At 45.5% G+C, this 26973-nt stretch overlaps 4 protein-coding genes across 5 annotated transcripts; 2 read left to right on the top strand and 2 right to left on the bottom strand.

Annotated features, from left to right (window-relative positions):
* Positions 1-291: 291 nt before the first annotated feature.
* On the top strand, positions 292-4307 carry LOC120645173 (peptide chain release factor APG3, chloroplastic-like). Its single transcript, XM_039921948.1, has 15 exons — positions 292-498; positions 746-802; positions 1151-1231; positions 1353-1410; positions 1491-1594; positions 1749-1800; positions 1933-1982; positions 2272-2337; positions 2405-2569; positions 2655-2727; positions 2807-2939; positions 3200-3257; positions 3581-3628; positions 3764-3847; positions 3945-4307. The coding sequence occupies exons 1-15, from the start codon at positions 358-360 to the stop codon at positions 4014-4016; spliced, it is 1242 nt and encodes a 413-aa protein (XP_039777882.1). The 5' UTR covers positions 292-357; the 3' UTR covers positions 4017-4307.
* Positions 4308-4938: 631 nt separating this feature from the next.
* On the bottom strand, positions 4939-8969 carry LOC120645174 (alkylated DNA repair protein ALKBH8 homolog). 2 transcript variants are annotated; one of them, XM_039921949.1, is made up of 4 exons: positions 8677-8969; positions 6137-6165; positions 5695-5898; positions 4939-5557 (listed from the first exon to the last, which is right to left on the bottom strand). In XM_039921949.1, exons 1-4 carry the CDS (start codon positions 8879-8881, stop codon positions 5228-5230), a joined length of 768 nt encoding a protein of 255 aa, XP_039777883.1. In that variant the 5' UTR covers positions 8882-8969; the 3' UTR covers positions 4939-5227. The 2 variants fall into 2 exon arrangements, with proteins under 2 accessions (XP_039777883.1, XP_039777884.1); XM_039921950.1 differs by having other exon boundaries at positions 5212-5557; positions 5700-5898.
* Positions 8970-9999: 1030 nt separating this feature from the next.
* LOC120645951 (pollen-specific leucine-rich repeat extensin-like protein 3) lies at positions 10000-13343 on the bottom strand. The gene is made up of 3 exons (XM_039922650.1): positions 12003-13343; positions 11289-11840; positions 10000-10694 (listed from the first exon to the last, which is right to left on the bottom strand). Exons 1-3 carry the CDS (start codon positions 13341-13343, stop codon positions 10089-10091), a joined length of 2499 nt encoding a protein of 832 aa, XP_039778584.1. The 3' UTR covers positions 10000-10088.
* A 5860-nt stretch (positions 13344-19203) lies between these two features.
* LOC120645952 (agamous-like MADS-box protein AGL65) lies at positions 19204-25024 on the top strand. Its single transcript, XM_039922652.1, has 11 exons — positions 19204-19745; positions 20155-20214; positions 20299-20317; positions 20414-20478; positions 20578-20593; positions 20693-20754; positions 20947-21043; positions 21222-21272; positions 21363-21493; positions 21602-22007; positions 24911-25024. Exons 1-11 carry the CDS (start codon positions 19561-19563, stop codon positions 25022-25024), a joined length of 1206 nt encoding a protein of 401 aa, XP_039778586.1. The 5' UTR covers positions 19204-19560.
* The last annotated feature ends 1949 nt before the right edge of the window (positions 25025-26973 follow it).

Below are 26973 nucleotides of genomic sequence, written 5' to 3' on the forward strand. Positions count from 1 at the left end.
GAAGCCGCCTCGTTTCGTTAATAAAATATAAAATAGGAAAGAAAAATTAGAACGGAAATTAAGTGGAAAAGATACCAAGTGAACCATTGCTTTGCTATAAATTCGAGTGAACTATGGGCCAATTTTTTTGAAAAAAAAAAAGGATATTCTTCTTCCTTTGTGCATACTAGCAGGCTAGCAGCCATTCTCTGTCGGATGGGGCCAATGCTTGCACGAATCTTGACGAGACAGAGCTATAGCAGAAGCAGAGCAACTGAACAAGCTTCTTCTGCTCCGTTCTTCTATCCGCAGCTGCCGCTTTGCATCCCCACCTCTCGTGCAGTCGTGCTCCTCCCCGGCCTCGTCACCTCAGCAAACATGGAGGCCTTCCTCGCCGGCTTCTTCAGGGCGCCTCCCCGCTGCGGCCCCGCCGCTCGGGCTGCTCCGCCTATCCCCGGCCTCCCTCTCTTTCACGGCAGGCGGCGCAGGAGGCCCTCCTGCTCCGTGGTCTGCATGGCGGTAAGGAACCTTTCCTTCTTCCCCCCTGCACCATTTCGTTTCCTTTCCCCGGCCAGTTCTTGGAAACGGAGAGGTGCTGTAGACTGGTAGCCTAATATAGCCGTATCTGAACTCCTCCTGCCCTGAATTTTGTTGACGCTGAACATTGTGTGGTTTGGGCGGTAAAAATCCAACCTTTTGTCACTCGAACTGAATTCGTTGTTTTTATCATAGCCTTATGAGAATTCCTTTCGCATGCTTCGTGCAGGAGCCGTATCTCATAGCGAAGCTGGATTCCGCGGAGAAGGCCTGGAAAGAAATGTCGGTATGGTTCTCCTGTCCAGAGTTAACATTTGTTTTTCTAGCCTTTTGAAATAAGAAACTAATCCAGGATTTTGGGGCCAATCCGTCCTCTTACGGTTATGAATGTAACCATTTTTTATCTTACGGATGTTTTAATTTTGGAATTAAGTCGAATTCTGCTTCACTAATCACTACTGCACTAAACAAGTTCTGAACTTCTGATTGTCATTGGAGAAAAGCAAGACGCACTGTAGGCAATGTAAACTGCAATGCTGTCACAATGATGGGACAAAAAAAAAATCTAATTTTGATCTCATTTTCATATTCATTTACCAAACACTCAAATCTGATGTACGAGTATCTTCTTCAGGTTAGGTTAGCAGATCCTGACATTGTCTCGGATCCTAGCGAATACCAAAAACTTGCACAGTCCGTTGCTGAACTGGATCAGGTATTCGACTTACTCACAATGACATTTAATTTGCCTTTGGCGTCTACCCAAATACAGTGGGATTTGATCAGCTCTTTTTCATCAATTGATACATTCTTTTTTCTTTGCTAAAAACATTTAGGTTGTGACTACATACAGGCAGTTTAAGGATTGTGAAAAGCAACTTGAAGAGACAAAAGGTTGGCATGCCACTGTATTTCTGGTGCCTTTGATAAATTACTGCAGTCTTATAAGCTCTTTTTACTTCACAACATGACAGCTTTGGAAAAGGAGAACGAAGATGATCCTGATATGGGTGAGATGATAGCTTCAGAGTTGGAGGCTTTATCTAGTCAGCTTGCAGAGCTTGAGGAAAAATTGAAGGTGAATATAATATTATACTCTGCTCGATAGTTGCATAAATTCTAGATAATATGTCTAACTTCATGTATTCTAGAGTGCCAGCTTTTGCTTTTTTTGGAAAGAATACAGAAAAAATGTTGAAGTGCCTCTAATTGCTCTTATTTTGTCTTGTTAGTTACTACTGCTTCCCAGTGATCCGCTAGATTCACGCAACATCTTACTTGAAGGTACCTCTCCAGTGCTCAGTTGTACATTTGAATCGGCCATCCAATATTCCATGAGTTTTCAACATCTTGTTGCTTTAGTTTTTTTCTTTTCATGTTTTGTGACTTAGAACCATCGTTTCTTCATTTCTGCAGTAAGAGCAGGTGCTGGCGGTGATGAAGCTGGAATTTGGGCTGGTGACCTTGTAGGTAGATGATAATTTGTGCAAATTGAGTACAATCTAGCAAATGAGCTACGGCTGTTTTTTCACTCTGTTAAAAAATATAGTATTAGAGCTTGTCAAACAAAGTTGATGTTTTGTGGACAATAATATAAATAAATAATGAATGTGCAGGAAGCATTTGAGATTTTTTTTTTGGGAATATAAGCTCATCTTGTTATAGGAGTTATGCTTCAATATATATACTACTGCATCATATTCACACTTTTTACTCACATAATCCACACATAAATATGTCAATGTCTTTCTGTAGGTACGCATGTATCAGAAATATTGTGAGCGCAACAATTGGAAGTTTAAGCCGGTTTCTTGCTCGGAAGTATGTACTTGCAACTGTAAACCTGATTATTGATAAGAACATGCAGCTTACAAGCTGAACCTTTCAGGCAGAAATGGGTGGATACAAGACATATGTGATGGAGGTTAAGGGCAAACAAGTCTATAGTAAATTGAAGTTTGAGTCAGGTGTGCACCGTGTTCAGCGTGTTCCCCTGACAGAGACTATGGGACGTGTTCATACATCAACAGCGACTGTAGCTATTATGCCAGAGGTGAACTATTGGATATTTGTCAATTTTAATGACATGAATTCCTCATTTTCTGAGATGCCTAATGTTGTTTAAATGGCTCTAGTAGGCTGATGAAGTCGATGTGGTTATTGATCCAAAAGATATTGAGCTTAAAACAGCAAGATCTGGTGGAGCTGGAGGTAATATCACTAGTAGAGACTAGGATTTTTGTACTGTGCCCTTAAAACTGAGCATCCTCTAATATGTGAATCCATGCAGGGCAGAATGTTAACAAAGTGGAGACGGCTGTTGATCTTATTCACAAACCTACGGGAATACGGATATTCTGTACAGAAGAGAGATCACAGCTTCAAAACCGAGAGCGAGCATTTCAATTGTTGAGAGCAAAACTGTAAGTTCCTCTAGCTATTTTTGTAGCTTTCAAAACTATGAGTTAATCTTGTGAATATTTCCTTATTATCTCGGTTATATGTTCTTTGACAATAGGCCCATGATTGCAGTGTAAATTCTAGTTTCTGGAAGAAGAAATGCTCTTAATTCAAAAGATTGTATTTGTTGTCGCCAAATGATATATTTCAATCAATATAATATATTTTCATCCTTGTGTAATCTTGTTCTGCTTCTCATATATATCTACCACAAACATTACAGTTATGAGATAAAATTAAGGGAGCAACAAGAGTCAATAAGAAACCAGAGGAAATTGCAGGTATGTTGTCAATTCGCCTTAGAATCATATCTTTCAGAGATCATAACTGTAGTATCCAACTGAAAGCAACACAAATCTGCCTTGTGGATGATAAATGCTGAGACTAAATACCGAGTAGCTGTGTAGTATGCATTTATGTGAACAGTATAATATGCAGTTGAAATTAACCAAAAAGACTTCCTTATATGACTAATTCAACTATGATAAGACTACATAAGCTTGTCCTTTGTTTAGTTTTTGTAGAAATACAATTGGCCTTTATGAAATTTTGTATCCCATCTGTTTGATGTTACTAATATTTACTAATACCTGTTAAATTGAAGGTTGGTACTGGTGCTCGATCTGAGAAGATAAGGACATACAATTACAAGGTAGCAGGACATATTATCACCTAGAAGCTGTTTATGTTGTTTTCTCTTCTTTCTGTTCTTTATGGAAGCAGCTATTCCTATTCTTTTCTTCTTTAATATGTTCTAGTAAATAGATCTGAGGTCTTTTGCTCACAGGATAACAGAGTGACAGACCATCGGCTGAAGATGAATTTTGAACTGACTAGCTTCCTTTTAGGAGACATCGAATCGGCTGTTCAGGTACATTACATGAGAATTAAACTCTGTAAATCTGGCAACATGCAGATATTACAGTACAGATGATTAACGATTTCACTTGTCGTCAAAACATCTACAGTCCTGTGCTACAATGGAGCAGCAGGAGCTCTTGGAGGAAATGGCCGCTTCTGTGGGCGTGGCGAAAGTATGATCTGCAGAATTGGCCCCTCAGAAACAGGTCACAAACTGATGATGTGTTCAGATGGATGATGATTGATGGATAAGTTGTACATGAAGAATTTTGACAAAATCAACTCAGCATAGGCACAGTTTTTTGTAGTTCATGGTCATGGTCATGAGTCATGACTAATGTCGAAGTACCAATGCATCTCAGCTTCTCTGCTGGTAGCAGATTTTTTAGTAGTAATACACATGCTATACACAATTCAAGTGCTCTGATTTTCCCAATTCAATATGCTTCAAATGCGTTGTTTCAGTGAAATAATTGTGTGCTGAATTTGCAGTTTTTTCTAAATCACTTATTTTCCAGTTCCTCTGGTTTAAATATGTAAAAAAATGATATTTTGCAATCTGATATTTTGCAAAGTGCCCCCGAATTTTTCATTTAGCCCCCTCATTTGGATCACGACTACTAATCGTGATCCGATTTTTTTGCAAAATGCCCCCATTAATTTGCATATAGTCCCCTGATTTGGATTGCGGTTAATACTCGAGTGGGTCCCTCGTCCCCTCCAGCCCGGCCGTCCGCCGCCGCCGCCGCCGTAGTCCCCGTCGGGAGTGGGGCCCGTATCTCCTCTTCCCATCCACCTCTCGCAGCAGCGAGAGCCAGCGTTCAGCCCCCAACTCATTTGACTCCCGCACCTAAGCCCAGTGAGCAGCCGCATGGTTGCTTGACCTCATGCTGGCCGCCGGGCATGGCGGCTTGTCTGTGCCGCACGTTGCTGATGAATTCACATTGTGCTTGAGCTCACAACCTTTTGTGTAGTCGTGCAAGAGACCCTTTTCCTGTGAAGGTGAAGCCAAGGCAGAAAAGAGTTCCAATCTTTTTAGAGCACCGTACTTCATGAATCATGAGTTGAAGCCACTGCTAAAAATTTTAGCAGTTTTGTTACTGGAAAATTTCAGCTACTGCCAATAATATTGATCTGAATTCGAAGCATTCAACAATAGTCCTCTGCTTCCATTCTGGTTATCTTTAGACATGGCATTACATTACATTACAATTTCCGATGATATCTCCCAAAAAAGGATTGTAATATCACCCAAGTTCTAACTTCTAAAATTACAATAGTGTCAGCCATTTAGGTTCAATAATGATGACTCTGTAACGGTAACAATGGCTTTGAACTGCAAAAATGGGAAGAAATCTATTGTTCAGTGTCTTCATGTGTCATGTCCACTTCAGTTTGGAGAAGCCAAGAGTTTTCTCAGTGTAACAGAAGTTCTTCTATGCTGCTCAAGTTCCTTGCCATCCCACTGCTGTGCAGCTGGTTTGCGGTTGATCTCATGCTTCCAGAGGTATCTTGCATCTCCTGACATCACAACAAGGGAGCCTGGGTTCAGGTAAACAGGGATCTTTGTAGGCTCACCGTCCCCTTTCTTCAGGTGCAGGGTGTCCAAGGCTGTGCCAGTTGGTTCTGCTTGGCTGAAGTGCATCACGCAAGCTGACTCAAGAGAGACTATTGCGATTCCATCATCAAAGCGCATCAGATCAACATGGGCGCAGATACCCTAGATTCAATAACAAAAGCATCATGTTAGAGTTGATTGGTAAAAGAATGCATCTCTCTTTATATGCCCCTTTTGTTTGGGGACATGAACGGAGCGATGGCAGCCAAAATTACTCAGAACAATAAAAGGTTTCGCACCTCACCAGGGTTGTATCTGTTTGCAATCATTTGATCAAAAAATGGCTCCCTCCACAACAAATCTGATGGCAGAGGACATGCATCTTCATCCTCATTTGTCATCTCTGAATCAACACCAATATTGACATCACCAACACAAATAGCTTCACGAATGAGGGTGGAAAGCTCGACAGCCCATGATGGGAGATCACCAAATCTCATTGCCTAAATGGAATAAGAAAGAAGCAAAAATGATTTAGACATAAAAAAACAACAGATAAGGATGCAAGCTCTTCACTTTTGTTCAAAAACAGCATAGAAGTAGTTCGATCTACTTTAGGAGGCCTTGTAGTTACAGGAGCAGTCTTTACAGCACTGCTGAGGTATTTGATTCGCCTGTAGAAATCCTGCTGCTAACGCACATTTGACAGATCCTGACAAAATGAGGGGAAAGAAAACTTACTTGGTTGTTTGCATCAATGAACCATCCTTCTGCAAAAACATATGGCTAGTAATCAACAGTTAGTCTGTTGTCGAGCATCAAGAAACTACATCTGGATTTCATCTTCATTGGTAGCTTGCTAATGTTCAAAGCGAAGATATAAAAGATTCATAGGCAAGTCAGAGGCCAAGTGCAGGTCCTCAGGATTACAGTTTTAAGGTTCATCCCATAAAATTCAATCATTCCTAACCAGTTGCCGGAAGCAAGCCTCACATTCAATAATCAACCAGAATACAGATCGAGCACTAACAAATGATCTTCCTCCAAATTTGTTGACTGTAATAATCAGGATAAAGTGGCGGAGCCACATTGATGCCTGGGTATTCCTAGGAATACCCAACTTTTTCTACACCAAACCAAGTATACATCAAACATATACACATGCTTCTTACTATGCACTAGCTGTCCAAATATTCTAATACAATCAATTGACCACATTTTGACCATTTATATGTACATGATAGGCTTGTGATTAATTAGACTTAGATTTTGTTTTTGCATCGATCTTGCATCGAGGTCAAATTATATGAAACAAATAATACATAAGAATGAAACATTTTCAAAACATGAGTGGAACTTTTATTTTAGGGTGCCTGAAACATAGCATTTCTCGGTATAAAGACACTATAGTGGGCCAAAACCTTCATCTCTTGTGTTGCAATTCTTTAAAGGCACTTGTAAGACTCTCAAAAGAATTCTCGATGATTCTAATCCTTAATAATTGTCTTGTAACGGTCCTTTGGAACAACAGAATATGCTTGTGAAAATACTAAAAATTCTTATGAGGTAGCTTGTTCCATAAGAATTTTGGAGGTAATATCTCTTATTTCCTATATTTTTCTTTGCTCTATCCGAATGACTATTTCTTTCATGTATTTTTCATTGCATAGAATCCGATGCAGTAGGATTCAAAGTGAGTCTAAGTATTCATGTATTTTTCCTGTAATAATAAAAATCACAACTTTTACCTGTAAGCTATTTTATACTTATAGCTTTGGACTAGCCTTTTTTTATTTGAGATGGGAATACCCAACTCTGAAATGCTAGCTCCGCCATAAAACCCAAGGGAAAATTAGGTGGAGGACACCATTCAAAGGTGACTTTTGCCCTTGGACACTAAAAAAAATAGTCTTTGCTCCATCACACTCAAATTTTGTGTTCATTTGCCACAGCACATCACCGTTGCTCGCCGAGTCGCCGTTCTCCACTCCGTTTGCATCGACCCCATGCATACAAACAAATCCCCTTCCCGACCATGCTCCCCGCGCCGTCCGCCTCGGCGGCGCACTCCACTAGGACCTCGGCAGCGGCGGCCTTCCTCTCCTCCTCGTCTACCTCCCACACGGCGGCCCTGGGTGTCACCATCTCCTCGGAGCTCTCCATGGAGTCCACACCCTCCCGACCATGCTCCTCGCGGCGATCCCTGCTCCTGCCGGAAGCAGGGCGCTGACGAGCGACGCGGTGGCGCGGGTCGGTGGCCGATGCGAGTCCCGGCGGAGGCGGGGAAGCGGCGCCGCGGCGTGGCCGAGGTGCGACGCGAGTCGGCACAGCCGGCGACGGGGAGCGGCGCGGCTGAGACGGCGGGGAAGCGGTGCGGCCGGCGTGGCTGCAGCGCCCGCACCCGGCCGCGTCACCCCCGCTCCCAGCGCCCGCACGACGCGGCGGCGGTGGTGCCCGCACCCAGCGGCGGCGTGGCACGGAGCTGGGAGGCGGAGTCCCGGCGGCAGCGGCTCGGCGACATGTGGGCGGCGGAGGCCCGGCGGCAGCAGCTCAGCGAGCTCGGACGGCGGAGGCCCCGCGACAATGGCTCAGGGGCGGAGCCCGGCGGCGGAGGCTTGGCGACAGCGGCTCTGGCGCGGAGGCCCGCGATGCGCTCGCCCGTTGGCTCGGGCGCGGAGCTGGGCGGCGGAGGCCCGGCGGCAGCAGCTCGGCGAGCTCGTGCGCGGAGCCGGGCGAAGGAGGCGAGGTGCGGCACTGGCCGCCGCTGCCGCTCGAGCAAGAAGATAAGATGGGGAGGGAGTGGATGACAGGTGGGCCCTTTATTACTGTAGCTGACGGAGGCAAAAAGACCGTCGTAGTGTGTCGTGGCAAATACGGCAGTCCGGCGGCACCCCGCAGGTTGTGGGTTCGATCCCTGGTCGGGACGAATTTCCGCGACGGGCCTCATGTCCAAAGCATTGTGCAGCCCGGCCTAACTCACAACACGACGGGCCCCGTGTACGGGTGGGGCTGGGGTTCGGGGGTTTTCTTGGCCTGCTGTGAGAAGGTCATTCTATCTCTCAAACAATGCCGTGGGGACGGTTTTACCCCCGCAGGTCAAGTTTTTTTAGTGTGCCGTGGCAAATAACCACGGAATTTCAGTGTCCTCCAGCAAAGCCGATCTTTTTCAGTGGCCGGTGGCCAAAACCACGTTTGAGGAGTGTCCGTCGCCAAATTCACATGGCGAAAGATCCAATCTTTTACTTGTACCCACAAGGAGGTGACGGTGACCAAGGACTCACCCCGCTGGATCGCGGCGAGGAGGCGCGCCTGCTCGTCAGCGGAGAGGAAGGCGGCGCAGAGCCACAACCCCCAAATCCCCGCCACCGCCTCCCACCTCCACCGCCCGCAGCCCGCCCCGGACGGAGCGTCGGAGTCGCTGTCCGAAGACTCGCCGAAGGCCTCCCGGAGTGCGGCCCGGCAGCTGGAATCGCCGCCGCCGGCCATACGATTGTTCACCGGTGACTCCTCCGCCCGCCGTACCCCCGTACAGCAGGAGTGCACGACGAATGCGGATGCCGTGTCCCGCTGAGGATTTACGTAATACTAACGTTCCGCCTTCGATGGAAAACCTTTTTTTAAGAAGACGAAGAAGAAACTTTCTCCCTGCTTGGATTCGAGAAAAAAGATTATATGTCCGTACGTGCTATAATTAACCACAAAAGATTATACTCCCTCTGTTCCAAATTGTAGGTAACCCCAAATTTGACTACTCGTCTTATTCAAAAATTTGTGCAAAACATCACTTTCCTTGTTGTGGCTTGCTTTATTAATACAAGTTCTTGAAGAATGGTTTAAATTTGACTATGTTTGCATAAATTTTTTGAATAAGACGAGTGATCAAACTTGGTATCAAAAAAGTCAAACGACCTATAATTTGAAACGGAGGGAGTATTTGGTAAACTCTATTATGGAGATCGTATACAATTTTATATAGTCATATAGTCACCCAGTTAGTGGTGCGTCCCTTAGTTTTGCCCTAGCTTCCCCCTAATCCAGTATATGATGACACTCTATTGTGGAGCTCACCTCTATCACTCACATTGTCGTCGGTGCTTTCTACAGCCACTCATCACGAGGGGAGAGTCATGATTTTTCTTTTTTTATTTTGTAGAGAGGTAGAGGGGGGTGTTGATTTGAACATATGCTAGTCACTTCCAACACAAATAATAAAACCAAATTAAGTACCTGCATGCTCTAAAAACTGAATTCACAAGGACTGGACCATTTAAAATTGTGAGAAAGCAAGTCATCATACTTGGATCATATACATCATTTTACCAATATATAATAAACCATACAAACTAAAGCAAATCCGAATAACCATGTAACTTTGTTCCTTCTCGTACTATTTTTTTTAAAGGAAAACATTTTCCTTTTTTCAGAAAAAATTAGCGATAGTACACGTCATCAAGAATCAAGCTGACCGGCCATGTCTCTTACACCTTGTTGCCTCATGTAGTTAGTTCACGCATGCACACATACATACATGTGTACATGTACTTGCGCATCATAGGAACAAAATGAGCAGGTTCATACAGGTATGCTTGCACATTGGCGCCAAAAGCAGGGTTACATGTAGCCATGTATATGTGCATGTTATCTGCTTATATACTGTTCCAATCACCCCTCGTCATCGATCTCTCCATGGCGCTCAATACCCTTGGAATAGAGGGGGTGGCGGTGATGCGTACTTGTTGGCCATGATGGGCGGGAGGATGACATCATTGAATGACGGCGGAGGTAGGGATTCCGCTGGCGGTGATTGTGTTACTTCTTCTTGCTTTGGCGGTGGTGAGGCGACCACTGGAGGTGGTGAGCTTACTGATGCTGGAGGCGGTGATGGTGGCTTTACTGGTGGTGGAGGAGAGATAACCGGTGCTGGAGGAGGAGGAGATTTCACTGGAGGTGGTGGAGAGCTAACTGGTGCTGGTGGAGGAGGAGACTTCACGGGAGGTGGTGGAGAGCTAACTGGTGCTGGTGGAGGAGGCGACTTCACTGGAGGTGGTGGAGAGCTAACTGGTGCTGGTGGAGGAGGAGACTTCACTGGAGGTGGCGGTGAGCTCACTGGTGCCGGAGGTGGTGGTGACTTTACTGGTGGTGGTGGTGAGCTGACCAGTGCTGGTGGTGGTGGAGACTTCACCGGGGGAGGAGGTGAGCTCACAGGGGCAGGTGGAGGTGGTGACTTCACCGGAGGTGGTGGTGAGCTTACCGGAGCGGGTGGCGGTGAAGACTTCACCACTGGAGGTGGGGATGATACCTTAGGCGTAACTGGTGGTGGTGAGCTCACAGGAGCAGGTGGAGGTTTCACTACTGGAGGTGGTGAGCTCACAGGAACAGTTGGAGGTTTCACTACTGGAGGTGGTGAGCTCACAGGAATAGGTGGAGGTTTCACTACTGGAGGTGGCGAGCTCACAGGAATAGGTGGAGGTTTCACTACAGGAGGTGGTGAGCTCACAGGGGCGGGTGGAGGTGATGCCTTAGGTGCAGGCGGTGGTGAGCTAACCGGTTCAGGTGGTGGCAAAGACTTCACCACAGGAGGTGGTGAGCTGATAGGAGCAGGCGGAGGTGATGCCTTAGGCGCAGGCGGTGGTGAGCTCACAGGAACTGGTGGTGGTGAAGACTTTGGTGATTTAGGTGGTGAGCTAGCTAGTTCTTGCGGTGGTGAAGACTTTGATGGAGGAGGTAGTGTCTCCACAGGAGATGGTGGCTTCTCTGGAGTTGGTGGTGGTTTGGTTGGAGTTGATGGAGGAGTAGGCTTCTCTGGAGTTGAAGGGGGTTTGACTGTAGTTGGCGGAGGAGGTGGAGGATAGACTTGGGGTGACTTACCCGGAGTTTCTGGTGGTGGTTGCACCGGAGCGGGAGGTGGTGGGGATTTCTCTGGAGCCGGCGGTGATTCATGCTTCACTGGAGGTGGAGAAGCCACTGGCATCGGGGTAGGTGGTTTCTTAGGCGGCGGTGATAACTCTGGAGCCGGTGGTGGTGGTGATTTCACGAGCGGTGGTGGTGATGCCACTGGCGCCGGTGGAGGAGGTGATTTCACCGGTGGCGGCGGTAAGGCCACGGGTGCCGGTGGAGGAGGTGATTTCACTGGAGGCGGCGGTGAGGCCACGGGTGCCGGTGGAGGAGGTGATTTCACTGGAGGCGGCGGTGAGGCCACAGGCGCCGGTGGAGGAGGTGATTTCACTGGATGAGGTGGTGAGGCCACTGGCGCCGGTGGAGGAGGTGATTTCACCGGAGGTGGTGGAGAGCTCACCGGAGCTGGTGGAGGTGGAGACTTCACGGGCGGGGGTGGTGAGGCCACCGGTGCTGGTGGAGGAGACTTAGCGGGTGGCGGGTGTGGTGCCACCGGTTGTGCCGGTGACGCTCCTGGAGGCGTCTCGGGTTGCGCCTTTGGTGGTGGTGCCTTAGGGCGCTCCGGTGTCACCGGGAGCCAGGCCGAGTTTGGCGGCGGCGGAGCAGACCCTGCTGGTACGTCGGGTGATTTCTTTGGTGGACTCTCTGCCTTTGGCGGCGACGGCAACGGCGGTTGCGGTTTTTGTGGTGATTTCCCCGGCTCATCTTCGACGGGCGGAGTGGGTGTCGGCGTCGACGGAGGCACCTTGACCATCGGCGGCTTCTCCGGCAGACCCGGCGGCCCCGACGGCGTCGGGTACCCCGCGCACACGTGCTTGCTGCAGTCGACCGGCCGCGCCAGCACGGGGGCGCACTGCAGCGTCGTCTTCTGCGCCGGCCGCAGCGCGCCGAGGCAGTTGTCCCTGTCGTCGAGGTTGACGAGCGCCTTCTCCGACGGCATGCACGGCGCCGCCTCCGAGTTGAAGAAGTTGAAGGCGAAGCTAAAGTTGACGAGCGCCGGGAGCTCGCAGATGGACTCGTGCACGATGCCCGTGAACACATTCCTCGAGCAGTCGAGCTGCTCAAGCTTGGTGACGTTCGAGAGCTGCTCCGGTAGCGTGCCGACGAGGGCGTTGCCGGAGACGTCGATGACGGTGGTGTTCTGCAGCAGGCCCATCTCCAGCGGCAGGCAGCCGTCGAGCTTGTTGTTGAGGAAGATGATCTCGTCCAGCGTCCTCGCCATCCGGCCGATGCTCTTGGGGATGCAGCCCGTCAGGCCGTTGTTGGCGACGACGACGACGGACGCCGTGGAGTTGCCGAGGTTCTCCGGGATGTGGCCGACGAAGCGGTTGGTGTTGACGAAGATGGCGTCGAGGTCCTTGTTGAAGAGCCCCGGCGGGAGCTCACCGTCGAAGTCGTTGAAGCGGAGGTCGAGGTACTTGAGCGAGGACATCTCGAGGCAGACGAGGGGGAAGGGCCCCACGAAGCGGTTGTTGCTGGCGTCGAACTCGTGCAGCAGCGACAGCCGCGCCATGCTCTTGGGGATGATGCCGCAGAAGCGGTTGGAGTTGATGTGGAAGAAGGCGAGGTCGGTGAGGAGGCCAAGCTCGGGGGGCAGGTAGCCGGCGATGTCGGCGCCGTTGAGGTCAATGCCGGCGACCACCGTGATCTTAGGGTCGTCGAGCGCCGGCACACAGACGACGCCGTTGTAGCTGCAGACGTCGTTGCCGACCCAGTTGGAGGAAAAGCCCTTGGGGTCGGAGTAGAAGGCGCGGCGCCAGGCCTGGAGCGCGATGTAGGCTCGCCGGAGCCGCGGGTTGGGGAAGTTGGCGCCCACGCGGTCGTCAAACTCGAAGTCCGGCGGGAGGTCCCCGGCGGCCTCGCCGCCGGCGCCGGCGGCCTCCTTCATGGCCGCCAGCTGCCGGTGGGCGATGTAGGAGGCCTCGGCGCTGGTCACCGCCTGCACGCCGCACGCCGACAGGCAGGCGCCCAGGAGGAGCAGCGCCGCCGTGAGGCGGCCATGTGCATCGGGGAGCAGCCGGAGCCGGAGCCGGGGCCGGAGCGGGGGGTCCATGACACGGGGGCGGGCACAGAGGAGGACCAAGGGCTTGGTCGTGTGTTATATGGGGACCATGGGCGGTGGGGAAGGAGCGGTGGCTGCCGGTGGCTGGCTGGCCGGCATTTGCGGGGCCGGCGGGGGAGGAGACGCCCATCAATCGAGACGGTTTCGTGCGTTGGTGGCCATTGCTGGCCACATGCCGGGTGTTTCTGCTGGCTCGCTTGCATGCTTTCTTTTGTTTTTTCTTCTTCTGCAATCTGCATGCAGGAAAAGCTTGGATTAGCATGCCGTTGCTATGGTGTAATATGGATGCACAAATTCACCACTTGAGCTCATAATCAACATAGGTCAATTTGTAGATCCGTCAATCCAAACTAAAATAGGCTTGTGAATGGCCATATCTTTTTTATCCCAGAATAAATGCCACTGAAACTTGGAACCAACACTATGATCTGCGCAAGGGACGTCATGGCACATGTTAAGACAAGCATTCTCATTAGAGGCAACTTCAAGACCATGTTGTATAGAAACTAGAAAGTACCTAAAGTTACAATAACCCTAGCTAAATTTCCTACAGAGGCTAGTATTAATTTACAACATTAACAAGAAGCATGTTTGTGTTCATCGTAGATAAATGGAACAAGTCATTTCATATCCTAGTCATGTATGTTATATATCTACATGCAATTTTTTTAATGTTAATTTGATTTGTCTGCAAAGTCGGTCATCTGAACCCAGAGAGTGCCTACAAACTTATTTTGTCTATAATTAGCCACAACTCAAACGGTCAATGCCTAACACTCATCCAAAATTTTCAAGAAAAAAAAACACTCATCCAAACTATAGAACTTGCACGTATATATATGCAGGGATGGTAAATGGTCTACAAATTTTATAGATCGGTGTTTCTGTCTCTGCCCTCCTCTCCTTCTCCCTCCACGCCGATCAAAGTAAATTATGCAAAAAGTTCTTTCTACCCTCGACTCCTTTCTGTCCTCCTTAATTTCCATTGATATGCTGCAACATAATTTACTTTGATCGGTAATTTCCAGGCCAATCAAGTAACATCAATGTGAAATTTTGGACATTGATCAGCATGCGCGTTATTATAAGGAAATAGATGACAACAACATTATGTGCTCCATGCTGGCATCATGTACGTCCACATGACGTGTGCATGCACTTTTGCAACAAAATGCTATATTGAGGAACTCAAATAAAATACAAGTGACATTATATAGGATCAGACAAAAACAAACATGAGAGTGAAAAAAATATATAAATGCACGTGATGAATAAAGAAAGAGTATTATAGTACTAGTAGGAAGGAGAAAAAAAAGAGAGCCAAGAACAAAGTACATACCCAGCCATCTGGTTGATTTGGTTAGTTACCCACGTGTTTGTTGAGTTGCTGAACCGGCCTTCTCCCGCGCGTTTCTCTCTCTGCTCTCCTCTGCTCTCGCTCTCTTTCCACGCCGATCAAAGTAAATTATGCAAAAAGTTCTTTCTACCCCGGATTCCTTTCCGTCCTCCTTAATTTCCACTGACGCACTGCAACATAATTTACTTTGATCGGTTATTTCCAGGTCATAATCAAGTAACATCAATGTGAAATTTTGGACATTGATCGGCATGCGCGTTATTATAAGGAAATAGATGACAAGAACATTATGTGCTCCATACTGGCATCATGTACGTCCACATGAGGTGTGCATGCACTTTTGCAACAAAGTGCTATATCGAGGAACTCAAACAAAATACAAGTAACATAGTATAGGGTTAGACAAAAACAAACACGAGAGTGAAAAAGGAAAAAAGAATATATAAATGCACGTGATGAATAAAGAAAGAGTAGTATAGTACTAGTAGAAAGGAGAAAACAAGAGAGAGCCAAGAAAAAAGGACATACCCAGCCATCTGGTTGGTTTGGTTAGTTACCTGCACGTTTGCTGAGTTGCCAAACCGGCCTTCTCCCGCGCATTTCTCTCTCAGCCCTCCTCTCCTCTCCCTCTCCCTCCACACAGATCAAAGTAAATTATACAAAAAGTTCTTTCTACCCTCGACTACTTTCTGTCCTCTTTAATTTCCAATGACGTGTGCAACAACATAATTTACTTTGATCGGTAATTTCTAGGTCAATCAAGTAACATCAATGTGAAATTTTGGACATTGATCGGCGTGCATGTTATTATAAGAAAATAGATGACAAGAACATTATGTGCTCCATATTGTCATCATATACGTCCACATGAGGTGTGCATGTACTTCTACAACAAAATGCTATATCAAGGAACTCAAATAAAACACAAGTGACATAGTATAGGATTAGACAAAAACAAACATGAGAGTGAAAAAGAAGAAAAAATATATATGCATGTGGTGAATAAAGAATGACTAGTATAGTACTAGTAGGAAGGAGAAAAAAAGAGAGAGCCAAGAACAAAGTACATACCCAGCCATCTGGTTGGTTTGGTTAGTTACTCGTGCGTTTGCTGAGTTGCTGAACCGACCTTCTCCCGCGCGTTTCTCTCTCTGCTATGCTCTCCTCTCCCTCTCCCTCCACGTCGATCAAAGTAAATTATGCAAAAAGTTCTTTCTACCCTGAACTCCTTTCTGTCCTCCTTAATTTCTACTGACGTGCTGCAACATAATTTACTTTGATCGGTAATTTTCATGTCACAATCAAGTAACATCAATGTAAAATTTTGGACATTGATCGGCATGCGCGTTATTATAAGGAAATAGATGACAAGAACATTATGTGCTCCATACTGGCATCATGTACGTCCACATGTGGTGTGCATGCACTTTTGCAGCAAAATGCTATATTGAGGAACTCAAACAAAATACAAGTGACATAGTATATGGTTAGACAAAAACAAACATGAGAGTGAAAAAGGAAAAAAATATATAAATGCACGTGATGAATAAAGAAAGAGTAGTATAGTACTAGTAGGAAGGAGAAAAAAATAGAGAGAGCGAAGAACAAAATACATACCCAACTATCTGGTTGGTTTGGTTAGTTACCTGCACGTTTACTGAGTTGCTGAACCGGCCTTCTCCCGCGCGTTTCTCTCTCTGCTATCCTCTCCTCTCCCTCTCCCTCCACACCGTTCAAAGTAAATTATGCAAAAAGTTCTTTCTACCCTCGACTACTTTCTGTCCTCCTTAATTTTCACTGGCGTGCAACAACATAATTTACTTTGATCGGTAATTTCTAGATCAATCAAGTAACATCAATGTGAAATGTTGGACATTAATCGGCATGCGCGTTATTATAAGGAATAGATGACAAGAACATTATGTACTCCATTTGGCATCATGTACGTCCACATGAGGTGTGCATGCACTTTTACAACAAAATTCTATATCAAGGAACTCAAATAAAACATAAGTGACATAGTATAGGGTTAGACAAAAACAAACACGAGAGTGAAAAAGAAGAAAAAATATATATGCACGTGGTGAATAAAGAATGACTAGTATAGTACTAGTAGGAAGGAGAAAAAAAGAGAGAGCCAAGAACAAAGTACATACCCAGCCATCTGGTTGGTTTGGTTAGTTACTTGTGCGTTTGCTGAGTTGCTGAACCGACCTTCTCCCGCGCGTTTCTCTCTTTGCTATGCTCTCCTCTCCCTCTCCCTCCACGTCGATCAAAGTAAATTATGCAAAAAGTTCTTTCTACCCTGAACTCCTTTCCGTCCTCCTTAATTTCTACTGACGTGCTGCAACATAATTTACTTTGATCGGTAATTTTCATGTCACAATCAAGTAACATCAATGTAAAATTTTGGACATTGATCGGCATGCGCGTTATTATAAGGAAATATATGACAAGAACATTATGTGCTCCATACTGGCATCATGTACGTCCACATGTGGTGTGCATGCACTTTTGCAGCAAAATGCTATATTGAGGAACTCAAACAAAATACAAGTGACATAGTATATGGTTAGACAAAAACAAACATGAGAGTGAAAAAGGAAAAAATATATAAATGCACGTGATGAATAAAGAAAGAGTAGTATAGTACTAGTAGGAAGGAGAAAAAAATAGAGAGAGCGAAGAACAAAATACATACCCAACTATCTGGTTGGTTTGGTTAGTTACCTGCACATTTACTGAGTTGCTGAACCGGCCTTCTCCCGCGCGTTTCTCTCTCTGCTATCCTCTCCTCTCCCTCTCCCTCCACACTGTTCAAAGTAAATTATGCAAAAAGTTCTTTCTACCCTCGACTACTTTCTGTCCTCCTTAATTTTCACTGGCGTGCAACAACATAATTTACTTTGATCGATAATTTCTAGATCAATCAAGTAACATCAATGTGAAATGTTGGACATTAATCGGCATGCGCGTTATTATAAGGAATAGATGACAAGAACATTATGTACTCCATTTGGCATCATGTACGTCCACATGAGGTGTGCATGCACTTTTACAACAAAATGCTATATCAAGGTACACAAACAAAACATAAGTGACATAGTATAGGGTTAGACAAAAACAAACACGAGAGTGAAAAAGAGGAAAAATATATAGATAAATGCACGTGATGAATAAAGAAAGAGTAGTATAGTACTAATAAGAAGGAGAAATAAAGGGAGAGCTAAGAACAGAGTACATACCAAGCCATCTGGTTGGTTTGGTTAGTTATCCGCACGTTTGTTGAGTTGCTGAACCGGTCTTCTTCCCGCATTTCTCTCTCTGCCCTCCTCTCCTCTCCCTCTCCCTTCGTGCCGATCAAAGTAAATTATGCAAAAAGTTCTTTCTACCCTCGACTCCTTTCTGTCCTCCTTAATTTCCACTAACATGCTGCAACATAATTTACTTTGTTCGGTAATTTCCAAGTCACAATCAAGTAACATCAATGTGAAATTTTAGACATTGAGGCATGTGCGTTATTATAAGGAAATGGATGACAAGAACATTGTGTGCTCCATACTGGCATCATGTATGTCCACATGAGATGTGCATGCACTTTTGCAATAAAATACTATATTAAGGAACTCAAACAAAATACAAGTTATATAGTATAGGGTTAGACAAAAACAGACACGAGAGTGAAAAAAGCAAAAAAAAATATATAGATGTACGTGATGAATAAAGAAAGAGTAGTATAGTACCGGTAGGAAGGAGAAAAAAAGAGAGAGCCAAGAATAAATTACATACCCAGTCATTTGGTTGGTTTGGTTAGTTACCCGCGCGTTTGCTGAGTTGCTGAACCGGCCTTCTCCCGCGCGTTTCTCTCTACCCTCCTCTCCTCTCCCTCTCCCTCCACGCCGATCAAAGTAAATTATGCAAAAAGTTCTTTTTACCCTCGAATCCTCTCCGTCCTCCTTAATTTCCACTGACGTGCTGCAACATAATTTACTTTGATTGGTAATTTTCGGGTCAATCAAGTAACATCAATGTGAAATTTTGAGCATTGATTGGCATGCGCGTTATTATAAAAAAAATAGATAACAAGAACATTATGTGCTCCATACTGGCATCATGTATATCCACATGAGGTATGCATGCACTTTTGCAACAAAATGGTATGTTGAGAAGGAACTCAAATAAAGTACAAGGAACATAGTATAGGGTTAGACAAAAACAAACACGAGAGTGAAAAAGAAAAAAAATATACAAATGCACATGATGAATAAAGAAAGAGTAGTATAGTACTAGTAGGAAGGAAAAATAAAGAAAGCCAGAAATAAAATACATGCCCCATCATCTGGTTGGTTTAGTTAGTTAGCAACGCGTTTGCTGAGTTGCTGAACCGGCCTCTCCCGCGCGTTTCTCTCTCTGCCCTCCTCTCCCTCCACGCACAGCCAGCCGCTCTCTTCTCTCTCCTCGCCCCCTTCTCTCCCGCCGCGCCGCGGCCCGATCGACCCAAGAACTGCCGATTTCGCCGGTTCTTGGCTCGATCCCTCCCACCACCACCTCCTCCTCCTCCTCTCCATCCCCGTGCTCGCAATTGATCCATCGCCTCCATCCTCCCCGTCGTCCTCTCCTCGCTCGCCATTAAACTTCACCGACCCCGTCGCCGTCTCCCGGCAGGCAGGCTCCTCCGGTCTCGCCTCCTCGCGGAGAAGGAAATAAAGATTGAACAGCTAGGTTACATGCTCCACGGATCGGTCGGTGCTGGATTCGTTCGGGAAGCTCGATCGTCGTGGAGGACGGACGAATCAATTAGCGGTGGGATTAGGCGTGATCTTAATAGAATCGTGATCTCCGGCGGCGGCGATGGGGAGGGTCAAACTGAAAATCAAGAAGCTGGAGAACAGCAGCGGGAGGCAGGTCACCTACTCGAAACGGCGGTCGGGCATCCTCAAGAAGGCCAAGGAGCTGTCCATACTGTGCGACATTGATCTCATCCTCCTCATGTTCTCGCCCTCGGGGAAGCCGACCGTATGCATCGGCGAGAAGAGGTACGCGTGATTCCTGAATTGTTGATGCTGATTTTGTTCTAGGTTTCAGGCTCACATGGTCGTATTAACCGCAGGCACGTACGATCCTCCTGCAAAATTTTTATGAACATGGCTCACTTTTTGTTCTGAATTTAATATTTCGGTTGGTTAATTTTTCATTATTTTAACAAACCAACAATAATAGGAAGTGATTTATATATAAGTGTCCTTTTCTGTTCTGAATTCTCTCCATGCTATTAGGTTTCTTTGTGAAATGCCATTCTGTTCAACAAATTTAATTATTCTGATCAGATAATCATCCTTGCATAGGTAGTTGAATGTTTTTTGGTAAACAAAAAAAAAACAAAATGCCAATTTGAATTATTACTCCTGCTTGCATGTCTTGCTTGATACATTGTTCTGTTTTCAGCAACATTGAGGAAGTCATAGCAAAATATGCGCAGCTTACCCCTCAGGAAAGGGCTAAAAGGTAATTTGTGTGCTGTTAATCTTCTAAGCATATATGTGTAGTTGATGAAAAACTAACTGGCAATCATTTCCTTGCGCTGAACAGGAAATTGGAGAGCTTAGAAGTAAGCGGTCTCAACTAATAGATTTGTCCACGCAGTTATCTTACCATCACACTTTTTCAGAATGACCTCAATGATCTGCTTTGCTCTTCTAAAAAGGCCCTAAAGAAGACTTTCAAGAAGCTAGACCATGATGTAAATATTCAGGACTTCTTAGGCTCTGGGTAATTCTGCCGTTTTAAATATAGAAAGAAACCTCATGGTAGCGGTGATGCCCAATTGCCAAGACTGTTACTCACACTCTGTTTCTGAATATATTGCAGGGGTCAGACAGTCGAGGTAGAGCATAACGAATCGACAACTAGGACGAGCAAGTTCCTGTAATTTCTTTCTTCTTTCTTCCTGTTTCTAATGCTGTTGGGTTCAACAATTTGACAGGAGTTATCAAGCCATCTCGGTTCATTGCAATGTCAAATGGCAGACGTCCAAAAGCGTCTCAGGTGAATAGCATTAACTCACTTAAGAAGCATCACAAATTCTGTTCACTATTCGGTAAATGCTATAAGAATTAATGCATATCTGCTGAAATCTTCCCATTTAGTGCTGGCTTGATTGTTCACTTAAGTGCATTATCATAGAAATAATGGGCAAAAAATGAGAGAAGTGTAACAGCAGGGCGATTTGTTCTTCAGTTATTGGGGTGATCCTGAGAAGATTGAGAATATCGATCATATAAGAGGAATGGAGCAATCACTCAAAGAATCTCTTAATCGCATCCGAATCCATAAGGTAGACATCCCTGTCCTTCTAGTTAACTTCTTAAATTTTCTTCCAATGTATGAAATATATCTGAATTCTGAAGAATAATTGTACGTCTGGCACTGCCACTGTAAGTACAAATTTCAGTACTGTCAATGTTGTCACTCGATATATAATTCTAAGTTTTGCATTGATTTGGACCTCTCAGGAGAACTTCGCAAAGCAACACCTGATCGGCCTGCAGTGTGCTGCTGCTCAGGTAACAAGATTCAGTTTCAGACTTCCTATGTCGGCTGGCCTTTTCAGGTTCAGATGTCTGATAATGATGTTGCCTCCTATCATTTTTCAGTTCCAGACCGACATGCAGTTGCCTCTAGGACTCACCGGTGACCCGGGCCCTTCGTCGTGGTTTCAGAACGGCGGTGCTGATGGGCAGCAGCCAATGATGCTACCAGACGACTCCGGCCTGCTTCATCAGAGGTGATCCCAACGCCCAAATTAAACTGCACATTGCTCAGCTACCTGTCATGCTCTCCTGAACTGAACTGTGAACTGTTCTAACTGACGAGTAAGCTGTTCTTGACACAGGGACATCGGTTGCTCGACGAGCACGTCGCTACAGAGCTACCCGGGCTACTTCAGCATGAGCAAGCAATCGACGGACACCGGTGGCGGCAGCGAGCATGGGCAGCCGGCGGCACACCAGCAGCCGCCGGACTTTGGCCAAGCCGAGTGCCTGACGCACCTGGGCGCGCAGTTCCCGTACACGCCCTTCGACACAAGCCTCTTCAACGAAAGGATGTTCAGGCCGGATGCCATGGAGCTGCACGACGGCAGCGCCGGCATCGACTTCGGCGGCGGCCACTTTAACATGCCCAGGCCCGGCGACGAGGCAAGCTTCCAAAACTGGGCATCAGCAGCGTGCGGCGCGGCCATGTTCGACCACCATCAGCAGCAGCAGCATCACCAGCAGCAACAGCCGTCATCTGCACAAGTGAGTTCCATGTCTGAGCTCATTTCCATTACTATAAGCAATTATGCAGCTGAAAATGATCCTTTTACCTCTGCATTTGATCTAAAAGTTTTAGCCTCTTGTCCAGTACCATGACTGAATCTTTGTTTATCATCTCACCTCTGTCAAGCTGTTAAGAAATTTCGTTCACTTTTCTAATTAACAACATACTGTTAGATTAACAAAATTTCTTATCAAACAATTAAGTGATTTCTTCTTCAGCATTTGATCTACACATTTTGGCCTCCTGTATAGGACATTGACTGAATCTCTGACCTTCAGATTCCTGCAGCAACAACTCTAGCACCTGCCTCGTTCGATCACGCCGCTGTTAAGCAAGATCCCTCTCAGCACCAGCAAGTCATGATCTGATGATCCTATGGCGACACCAGAACTAATTTTGCTCCCTGAAAGGCGCTATCGCACTCAGATCACTAAATTAATCAGCAGTGCGAAATGTGCTGGAAATATTGGTGTATAGGGAACTTGTCAATGTAAAGTATATATTGATTGTAGCCAATTCTTTCTTGTAAGTATGAGTTCACCTATTATATAAACTGCGGTATAGCTTTCCTAAAAGAATTGGGCACTTAGTTTCAAGGCATTCATTCTTTGTGTAAAACCAAAAAAATAATAATGGGCTAAAAAAAAGAATAGGACACAAGAAGTGTATTTCTTGCAGCATCATGGTCTATTGCTGGATGTGCAAGTTCTCATCAAGGTGAAGTCGGCTGCATATTTCTTCTTAATTTAAAGCTGTCTAGTCCTCCCTAGTCCCTAGCCGGTCTAGTTTTTCTTTGTTTTATTGTTGGATGTTGCATATTCATTTTTTTTGCTGTAGAGGCCCACCTGTTAAAATATTTTACTATTTTTTGTATTTATTTCCATTTCATCTAATTCTTGGCATGCATGAATAGGAAATGGTCATCTTGAACAAAATAAAGTTATAACAAAGGACGTATTTATTGATCATACACCTACATGAATCCGATGTTACTTCTTCTTGGACAAAGCGTGCAGTAGAAGTTCTCTAGTATTGGCTTCTCTGTGCTGATTTAGGAGGGTAAAACAAAAAGGGATCAAAATCTACAGATATAGCTCTTAAATCCATTTTACAACTTTATTGACCTATCATAGATGTGAGTGTAATTGTATAAGAAGGCCTTCCATCCCTTCCTTTTTCTGGAAAAAATGGTCTTCTACCCCTGTCTGCATAGGTGGATGGAAAAAGAACATGTCATCATGTGATTGCATTGGAATTGGATGTAGAATATAGCTTCCAGACCCTTTTGTTTTTTTTCGAAAGCGCAGGAGAACTACGCTTCATTATATTAAGAAGAAGAAAGTGGGAACTTCCCCCAAAAGGGTTACAGAAATGGAGGGACTGTAACACTCCCTAAGTACAGAAAACTCTTTCTACTCTACTAAATATCACAACGGGACCAAAGCTAGACCAGACCCCCCAATATTAGGAGGCCCCAGGAGCTAGGGCGAGGAGGAAGGAAACTCCTCTAGCCCTAGCAAAAGACCACTGATGCAGATCTTCCCTAGTTGCCGACAATAGACTGTTTAAGTTAGGAACAGCCCCATCAAAGACACAACGATTTCGGTGATTCCACAAATTCCACGCCCCCAATATAACTAGAGAATTAACTCCTTTTTGGACTTGACCAGACAACTTGTTGCTTAAATTTTCCCACCAGTCGTCAAACACCTTATCATCTAAACCCGGGGCAAGTGCCTGCAGTCCAAGACCATGTAGCAAATTGAACCACATCTACCGGGAGAAGACGCAGGAGATTAGTAGGTGGTCCAATGTTTCCTCCGCCTGGTCGCAGAGAGGACAGACTGCCGGGTGTGGAAGTCCTTTTCTTGCAAGGCGATCAGCTGTCCAACATTTTTTGTGTGCCACCGTCCACATGAAGAATTTGCACTTGCCAGGTGCCCAACTTTTCCAAATTCTCTTCCCAGGTTTGAATTGGACAGCTCTAGTAAAAAGAGCTTCATAAGCAGTCTTTGCGGAGTAATGGCCTGATGCCGAAAACTGCCAAATATGGGTGTCATCCACCTCAGCCTGCAGCTCGAAACCTGATAGTTTTTCCCATAAGTGAAGATATTCAATCAGGACATTTATTGTGAGAGCGCCCCTTATATCAAAAATCCATATGTTCTCAACTAGTGCATCATGTACTGTTCTTTTCTTTGCTCTCGCTGCCACTGCCCCAAACAGGTGAGGGAATGTCTGATCCGGTCTTTTCCCAAGCAGCCATCTATCTGTCCAAAATAAGGTATTCTTTCCATTTCCCACCACCCAGGTAATGGATACAGCAAAAAAAAGCTTTTACTTGTGAAGGAGCCTGAACCGGGAGGAAGGCCCAAGGTTTGTTAGGTTCAATTTTTTGGAGCCATAGCCACCTTAACTTTAGAGCCCAACCTAGAAACTGTAGATGGGAGATGCCCAGACCACCTAAGTCAGGGGGCCTTGTAACCTTAGGCCAAGCAATTAAACAGTGTCCTCCCTTGACATCTTTTCTTCCTTTCCAAAGAAAACCCCTTCTGATTTTATCACTTGCTTCCAATGCCTTGACAGGAAGGTCTTGGGCCAGCAGCAGATAAATGACCATGGAAGTAAGCACAGATTGGACCAAAACACACCTACCAGCCTTTGTGAGTAGATCAGCCTTCCATCTAGGAAGTCTATCAGTGATTTTTTCAATAATTGGCTGAACCTGAGTTTTGGTTAGCTTGTAAGGTGAGAGAGGCACTCCAAGATATGTGCAAGGGAACTCAGATATCTGGCAGGGAAGGTGTGCTTGTAAGGTTGTTAAATGGTCAGCCATGTAGTGGATAGGAAGGACAGTGCTCTTCTGCACATTTGTTTTCAGGCCAGAAGCTTCACCAAAGAGTTGCAAAATGTCCAAAGTGAGACTGATGTCATTGACAGAAGGCTGGAGGAAGAGGACCACATCGCCTGCATAAAGGGAAATGCGGTGTTGTAGAGTTCTCCTGGACAGCGGCTGCAAGAGTGCTTCATCAGCAGCCTTTTTAACCAAATAACAGAGCACATCCATGACCAGAATAAATAACATTGGGGACAATGGGTCCCCTTGCCTCAGTCCTCTCCTATGCTCAATTCTGTCACCTGGGGAGCCATTGAGTAGTATCTGAGTAGAGGAGGTAGCTAGGAGACCGCTAATGATATCACGCCATACTTGTCCAAAGCCCAATATTTGCAGTACCTCCAAAAGGAAGGGCCAAGATACCGAGTCAAACGCTTTGGTGATATCAAGTTTTAGGAGAATATGTGCCTGCTTTTGCTGGTGCAGGAACTTCGTCGTGTGCTGCACCAACATGAAATTGTCCAAGATGAAGCGCCCTTTGATGAAGGCGCTCTGATTTGGTGTGATCATTTTGTCCAGCCGACCAGCAAGCCTATTTGCCATAAGCTTCGTGAGGAGTTTAGCAAAGGAATGTACTAGACTGATTGGTCTGAAATCCCTGATGCTTGTGGCATTGTCTTTTTTTGGGAGAAGGGTAATATAAGCTGAGTTTAGTACTTCAAAATTGTTGAATTTTCTGCTCCAAACAGCTGTGAACCCGTCAGGACCTGGGGCCTTGTCTGCTGGCAGGGACTTAATTGTTTTCCAAACCTCTTCCTCGGTGAAAGGTGCTTCCAAGTTAGCCAGGTCAAAGCTTGGCATGTTCAGTTCTTCCAAGTTAATTGTAACTTCTCTATCCGTGCTACTCCCAATCAGACTACTGTAAAAATAAAAAATGTTATTTTCCTTCTCTTCATGTTTTGTAAGGATCGACCCTTCATCGGATGTGAGTTTACTAATAAAGTTTTTCCTCTTTCGATGCCGAGCATTAAAATGAAAGAGAGCTGTGTTGGCATCCCCTTCACTAAACCAAGTGATACGGGAACGACTGCGTGCAATGGTACGCTGCAAGGAGGAAAGTGCTAGGGAACGAACCTTGAGCTTGTTTCGGAACCAAACTTCCAAAGCGGATAGATTTCTATGGTCTTGATCAATTTCCAATTGATGCAAGATTTCTCTAGCTAGCCCCAATTGAGTATTAATGTGTCCAATCTGCTTCTGACTCCAGCTCTGAAGACCCCTCACAGTGGCCCTGAATTTCTTTGCTAGTGTGTCAAAAGGGCAATTAGAGCGCGGTACACTTGACCAAGCAGCCTCAACTGCATCCTGAAATCCCTCCAATTTGGTCCAGAATGACTCAAAGTGAAACCTGGCCATAGTTGGTTGAACATCATTCAAACCTAGGAGGAGTGGGCAGTGATCTGACCCATTTGTGGTAGTACTTTGTAACAAACAATTAGGGAAAAGTTGTTCCCATTCTAATGAACAAAGTGACTTCCTCTATTTAGCAAAGTGGGGTACTCCCAATTTATATTTAGCGAAGTGGGGTACTCCCAATTTAACCATCATAAGGTAACAGTTTTTTATACTGAGAAAAATGGCAAAATTGATTCTAGGTTTAGGACATCAAAAACGTCTGGACTTTGCTTGTGCCCATTCTAAGTAGACAACGTGTTGCTGGATACATGACCATGTTCATTTGCTATAACAATAGTGGGCCATAGCCAACTTGGAACAAAATAAAATGTTGTTCAATCTTTAATCTAATGCTACTTTTGTAGAATGTTTGTTGATGCCTTTTGGCAGGGACAATTTACTAATTCAGCTGGTTAAACACTTCCTGCAGCCCAACAGAAACATAATAATAAAGCTTCATCAACCTTTATGACATCAAGAGATTCGTCCAAAGAGTACAAGAATAAGGCCATGATGAACAGCTCAAACATATCATCAACAGCTCTCCTTAAACATATTTATGAGTTGTTCAGCAGCAGGTGGCATTAGAAGAAGCTTGCACAATTGGCAAACCTAACATGCCCTCGATGGAGCAAAACATTCCAACGGGGCCA

This window comes from Panicum virgatum, chromosome 8K (genome assembly GCF_016808335.1).
Source record: "Panicum virgatum strain AP13 chromosome 8K, P.virgatum_v5, whole genome shotgun sequence".
Lineage (NCBI taxonomy): Eukaryota > Viridiplantae > Streptophyta > Magnoliopsida > Poales > Poaceae > Panicum > Panicum virgatum.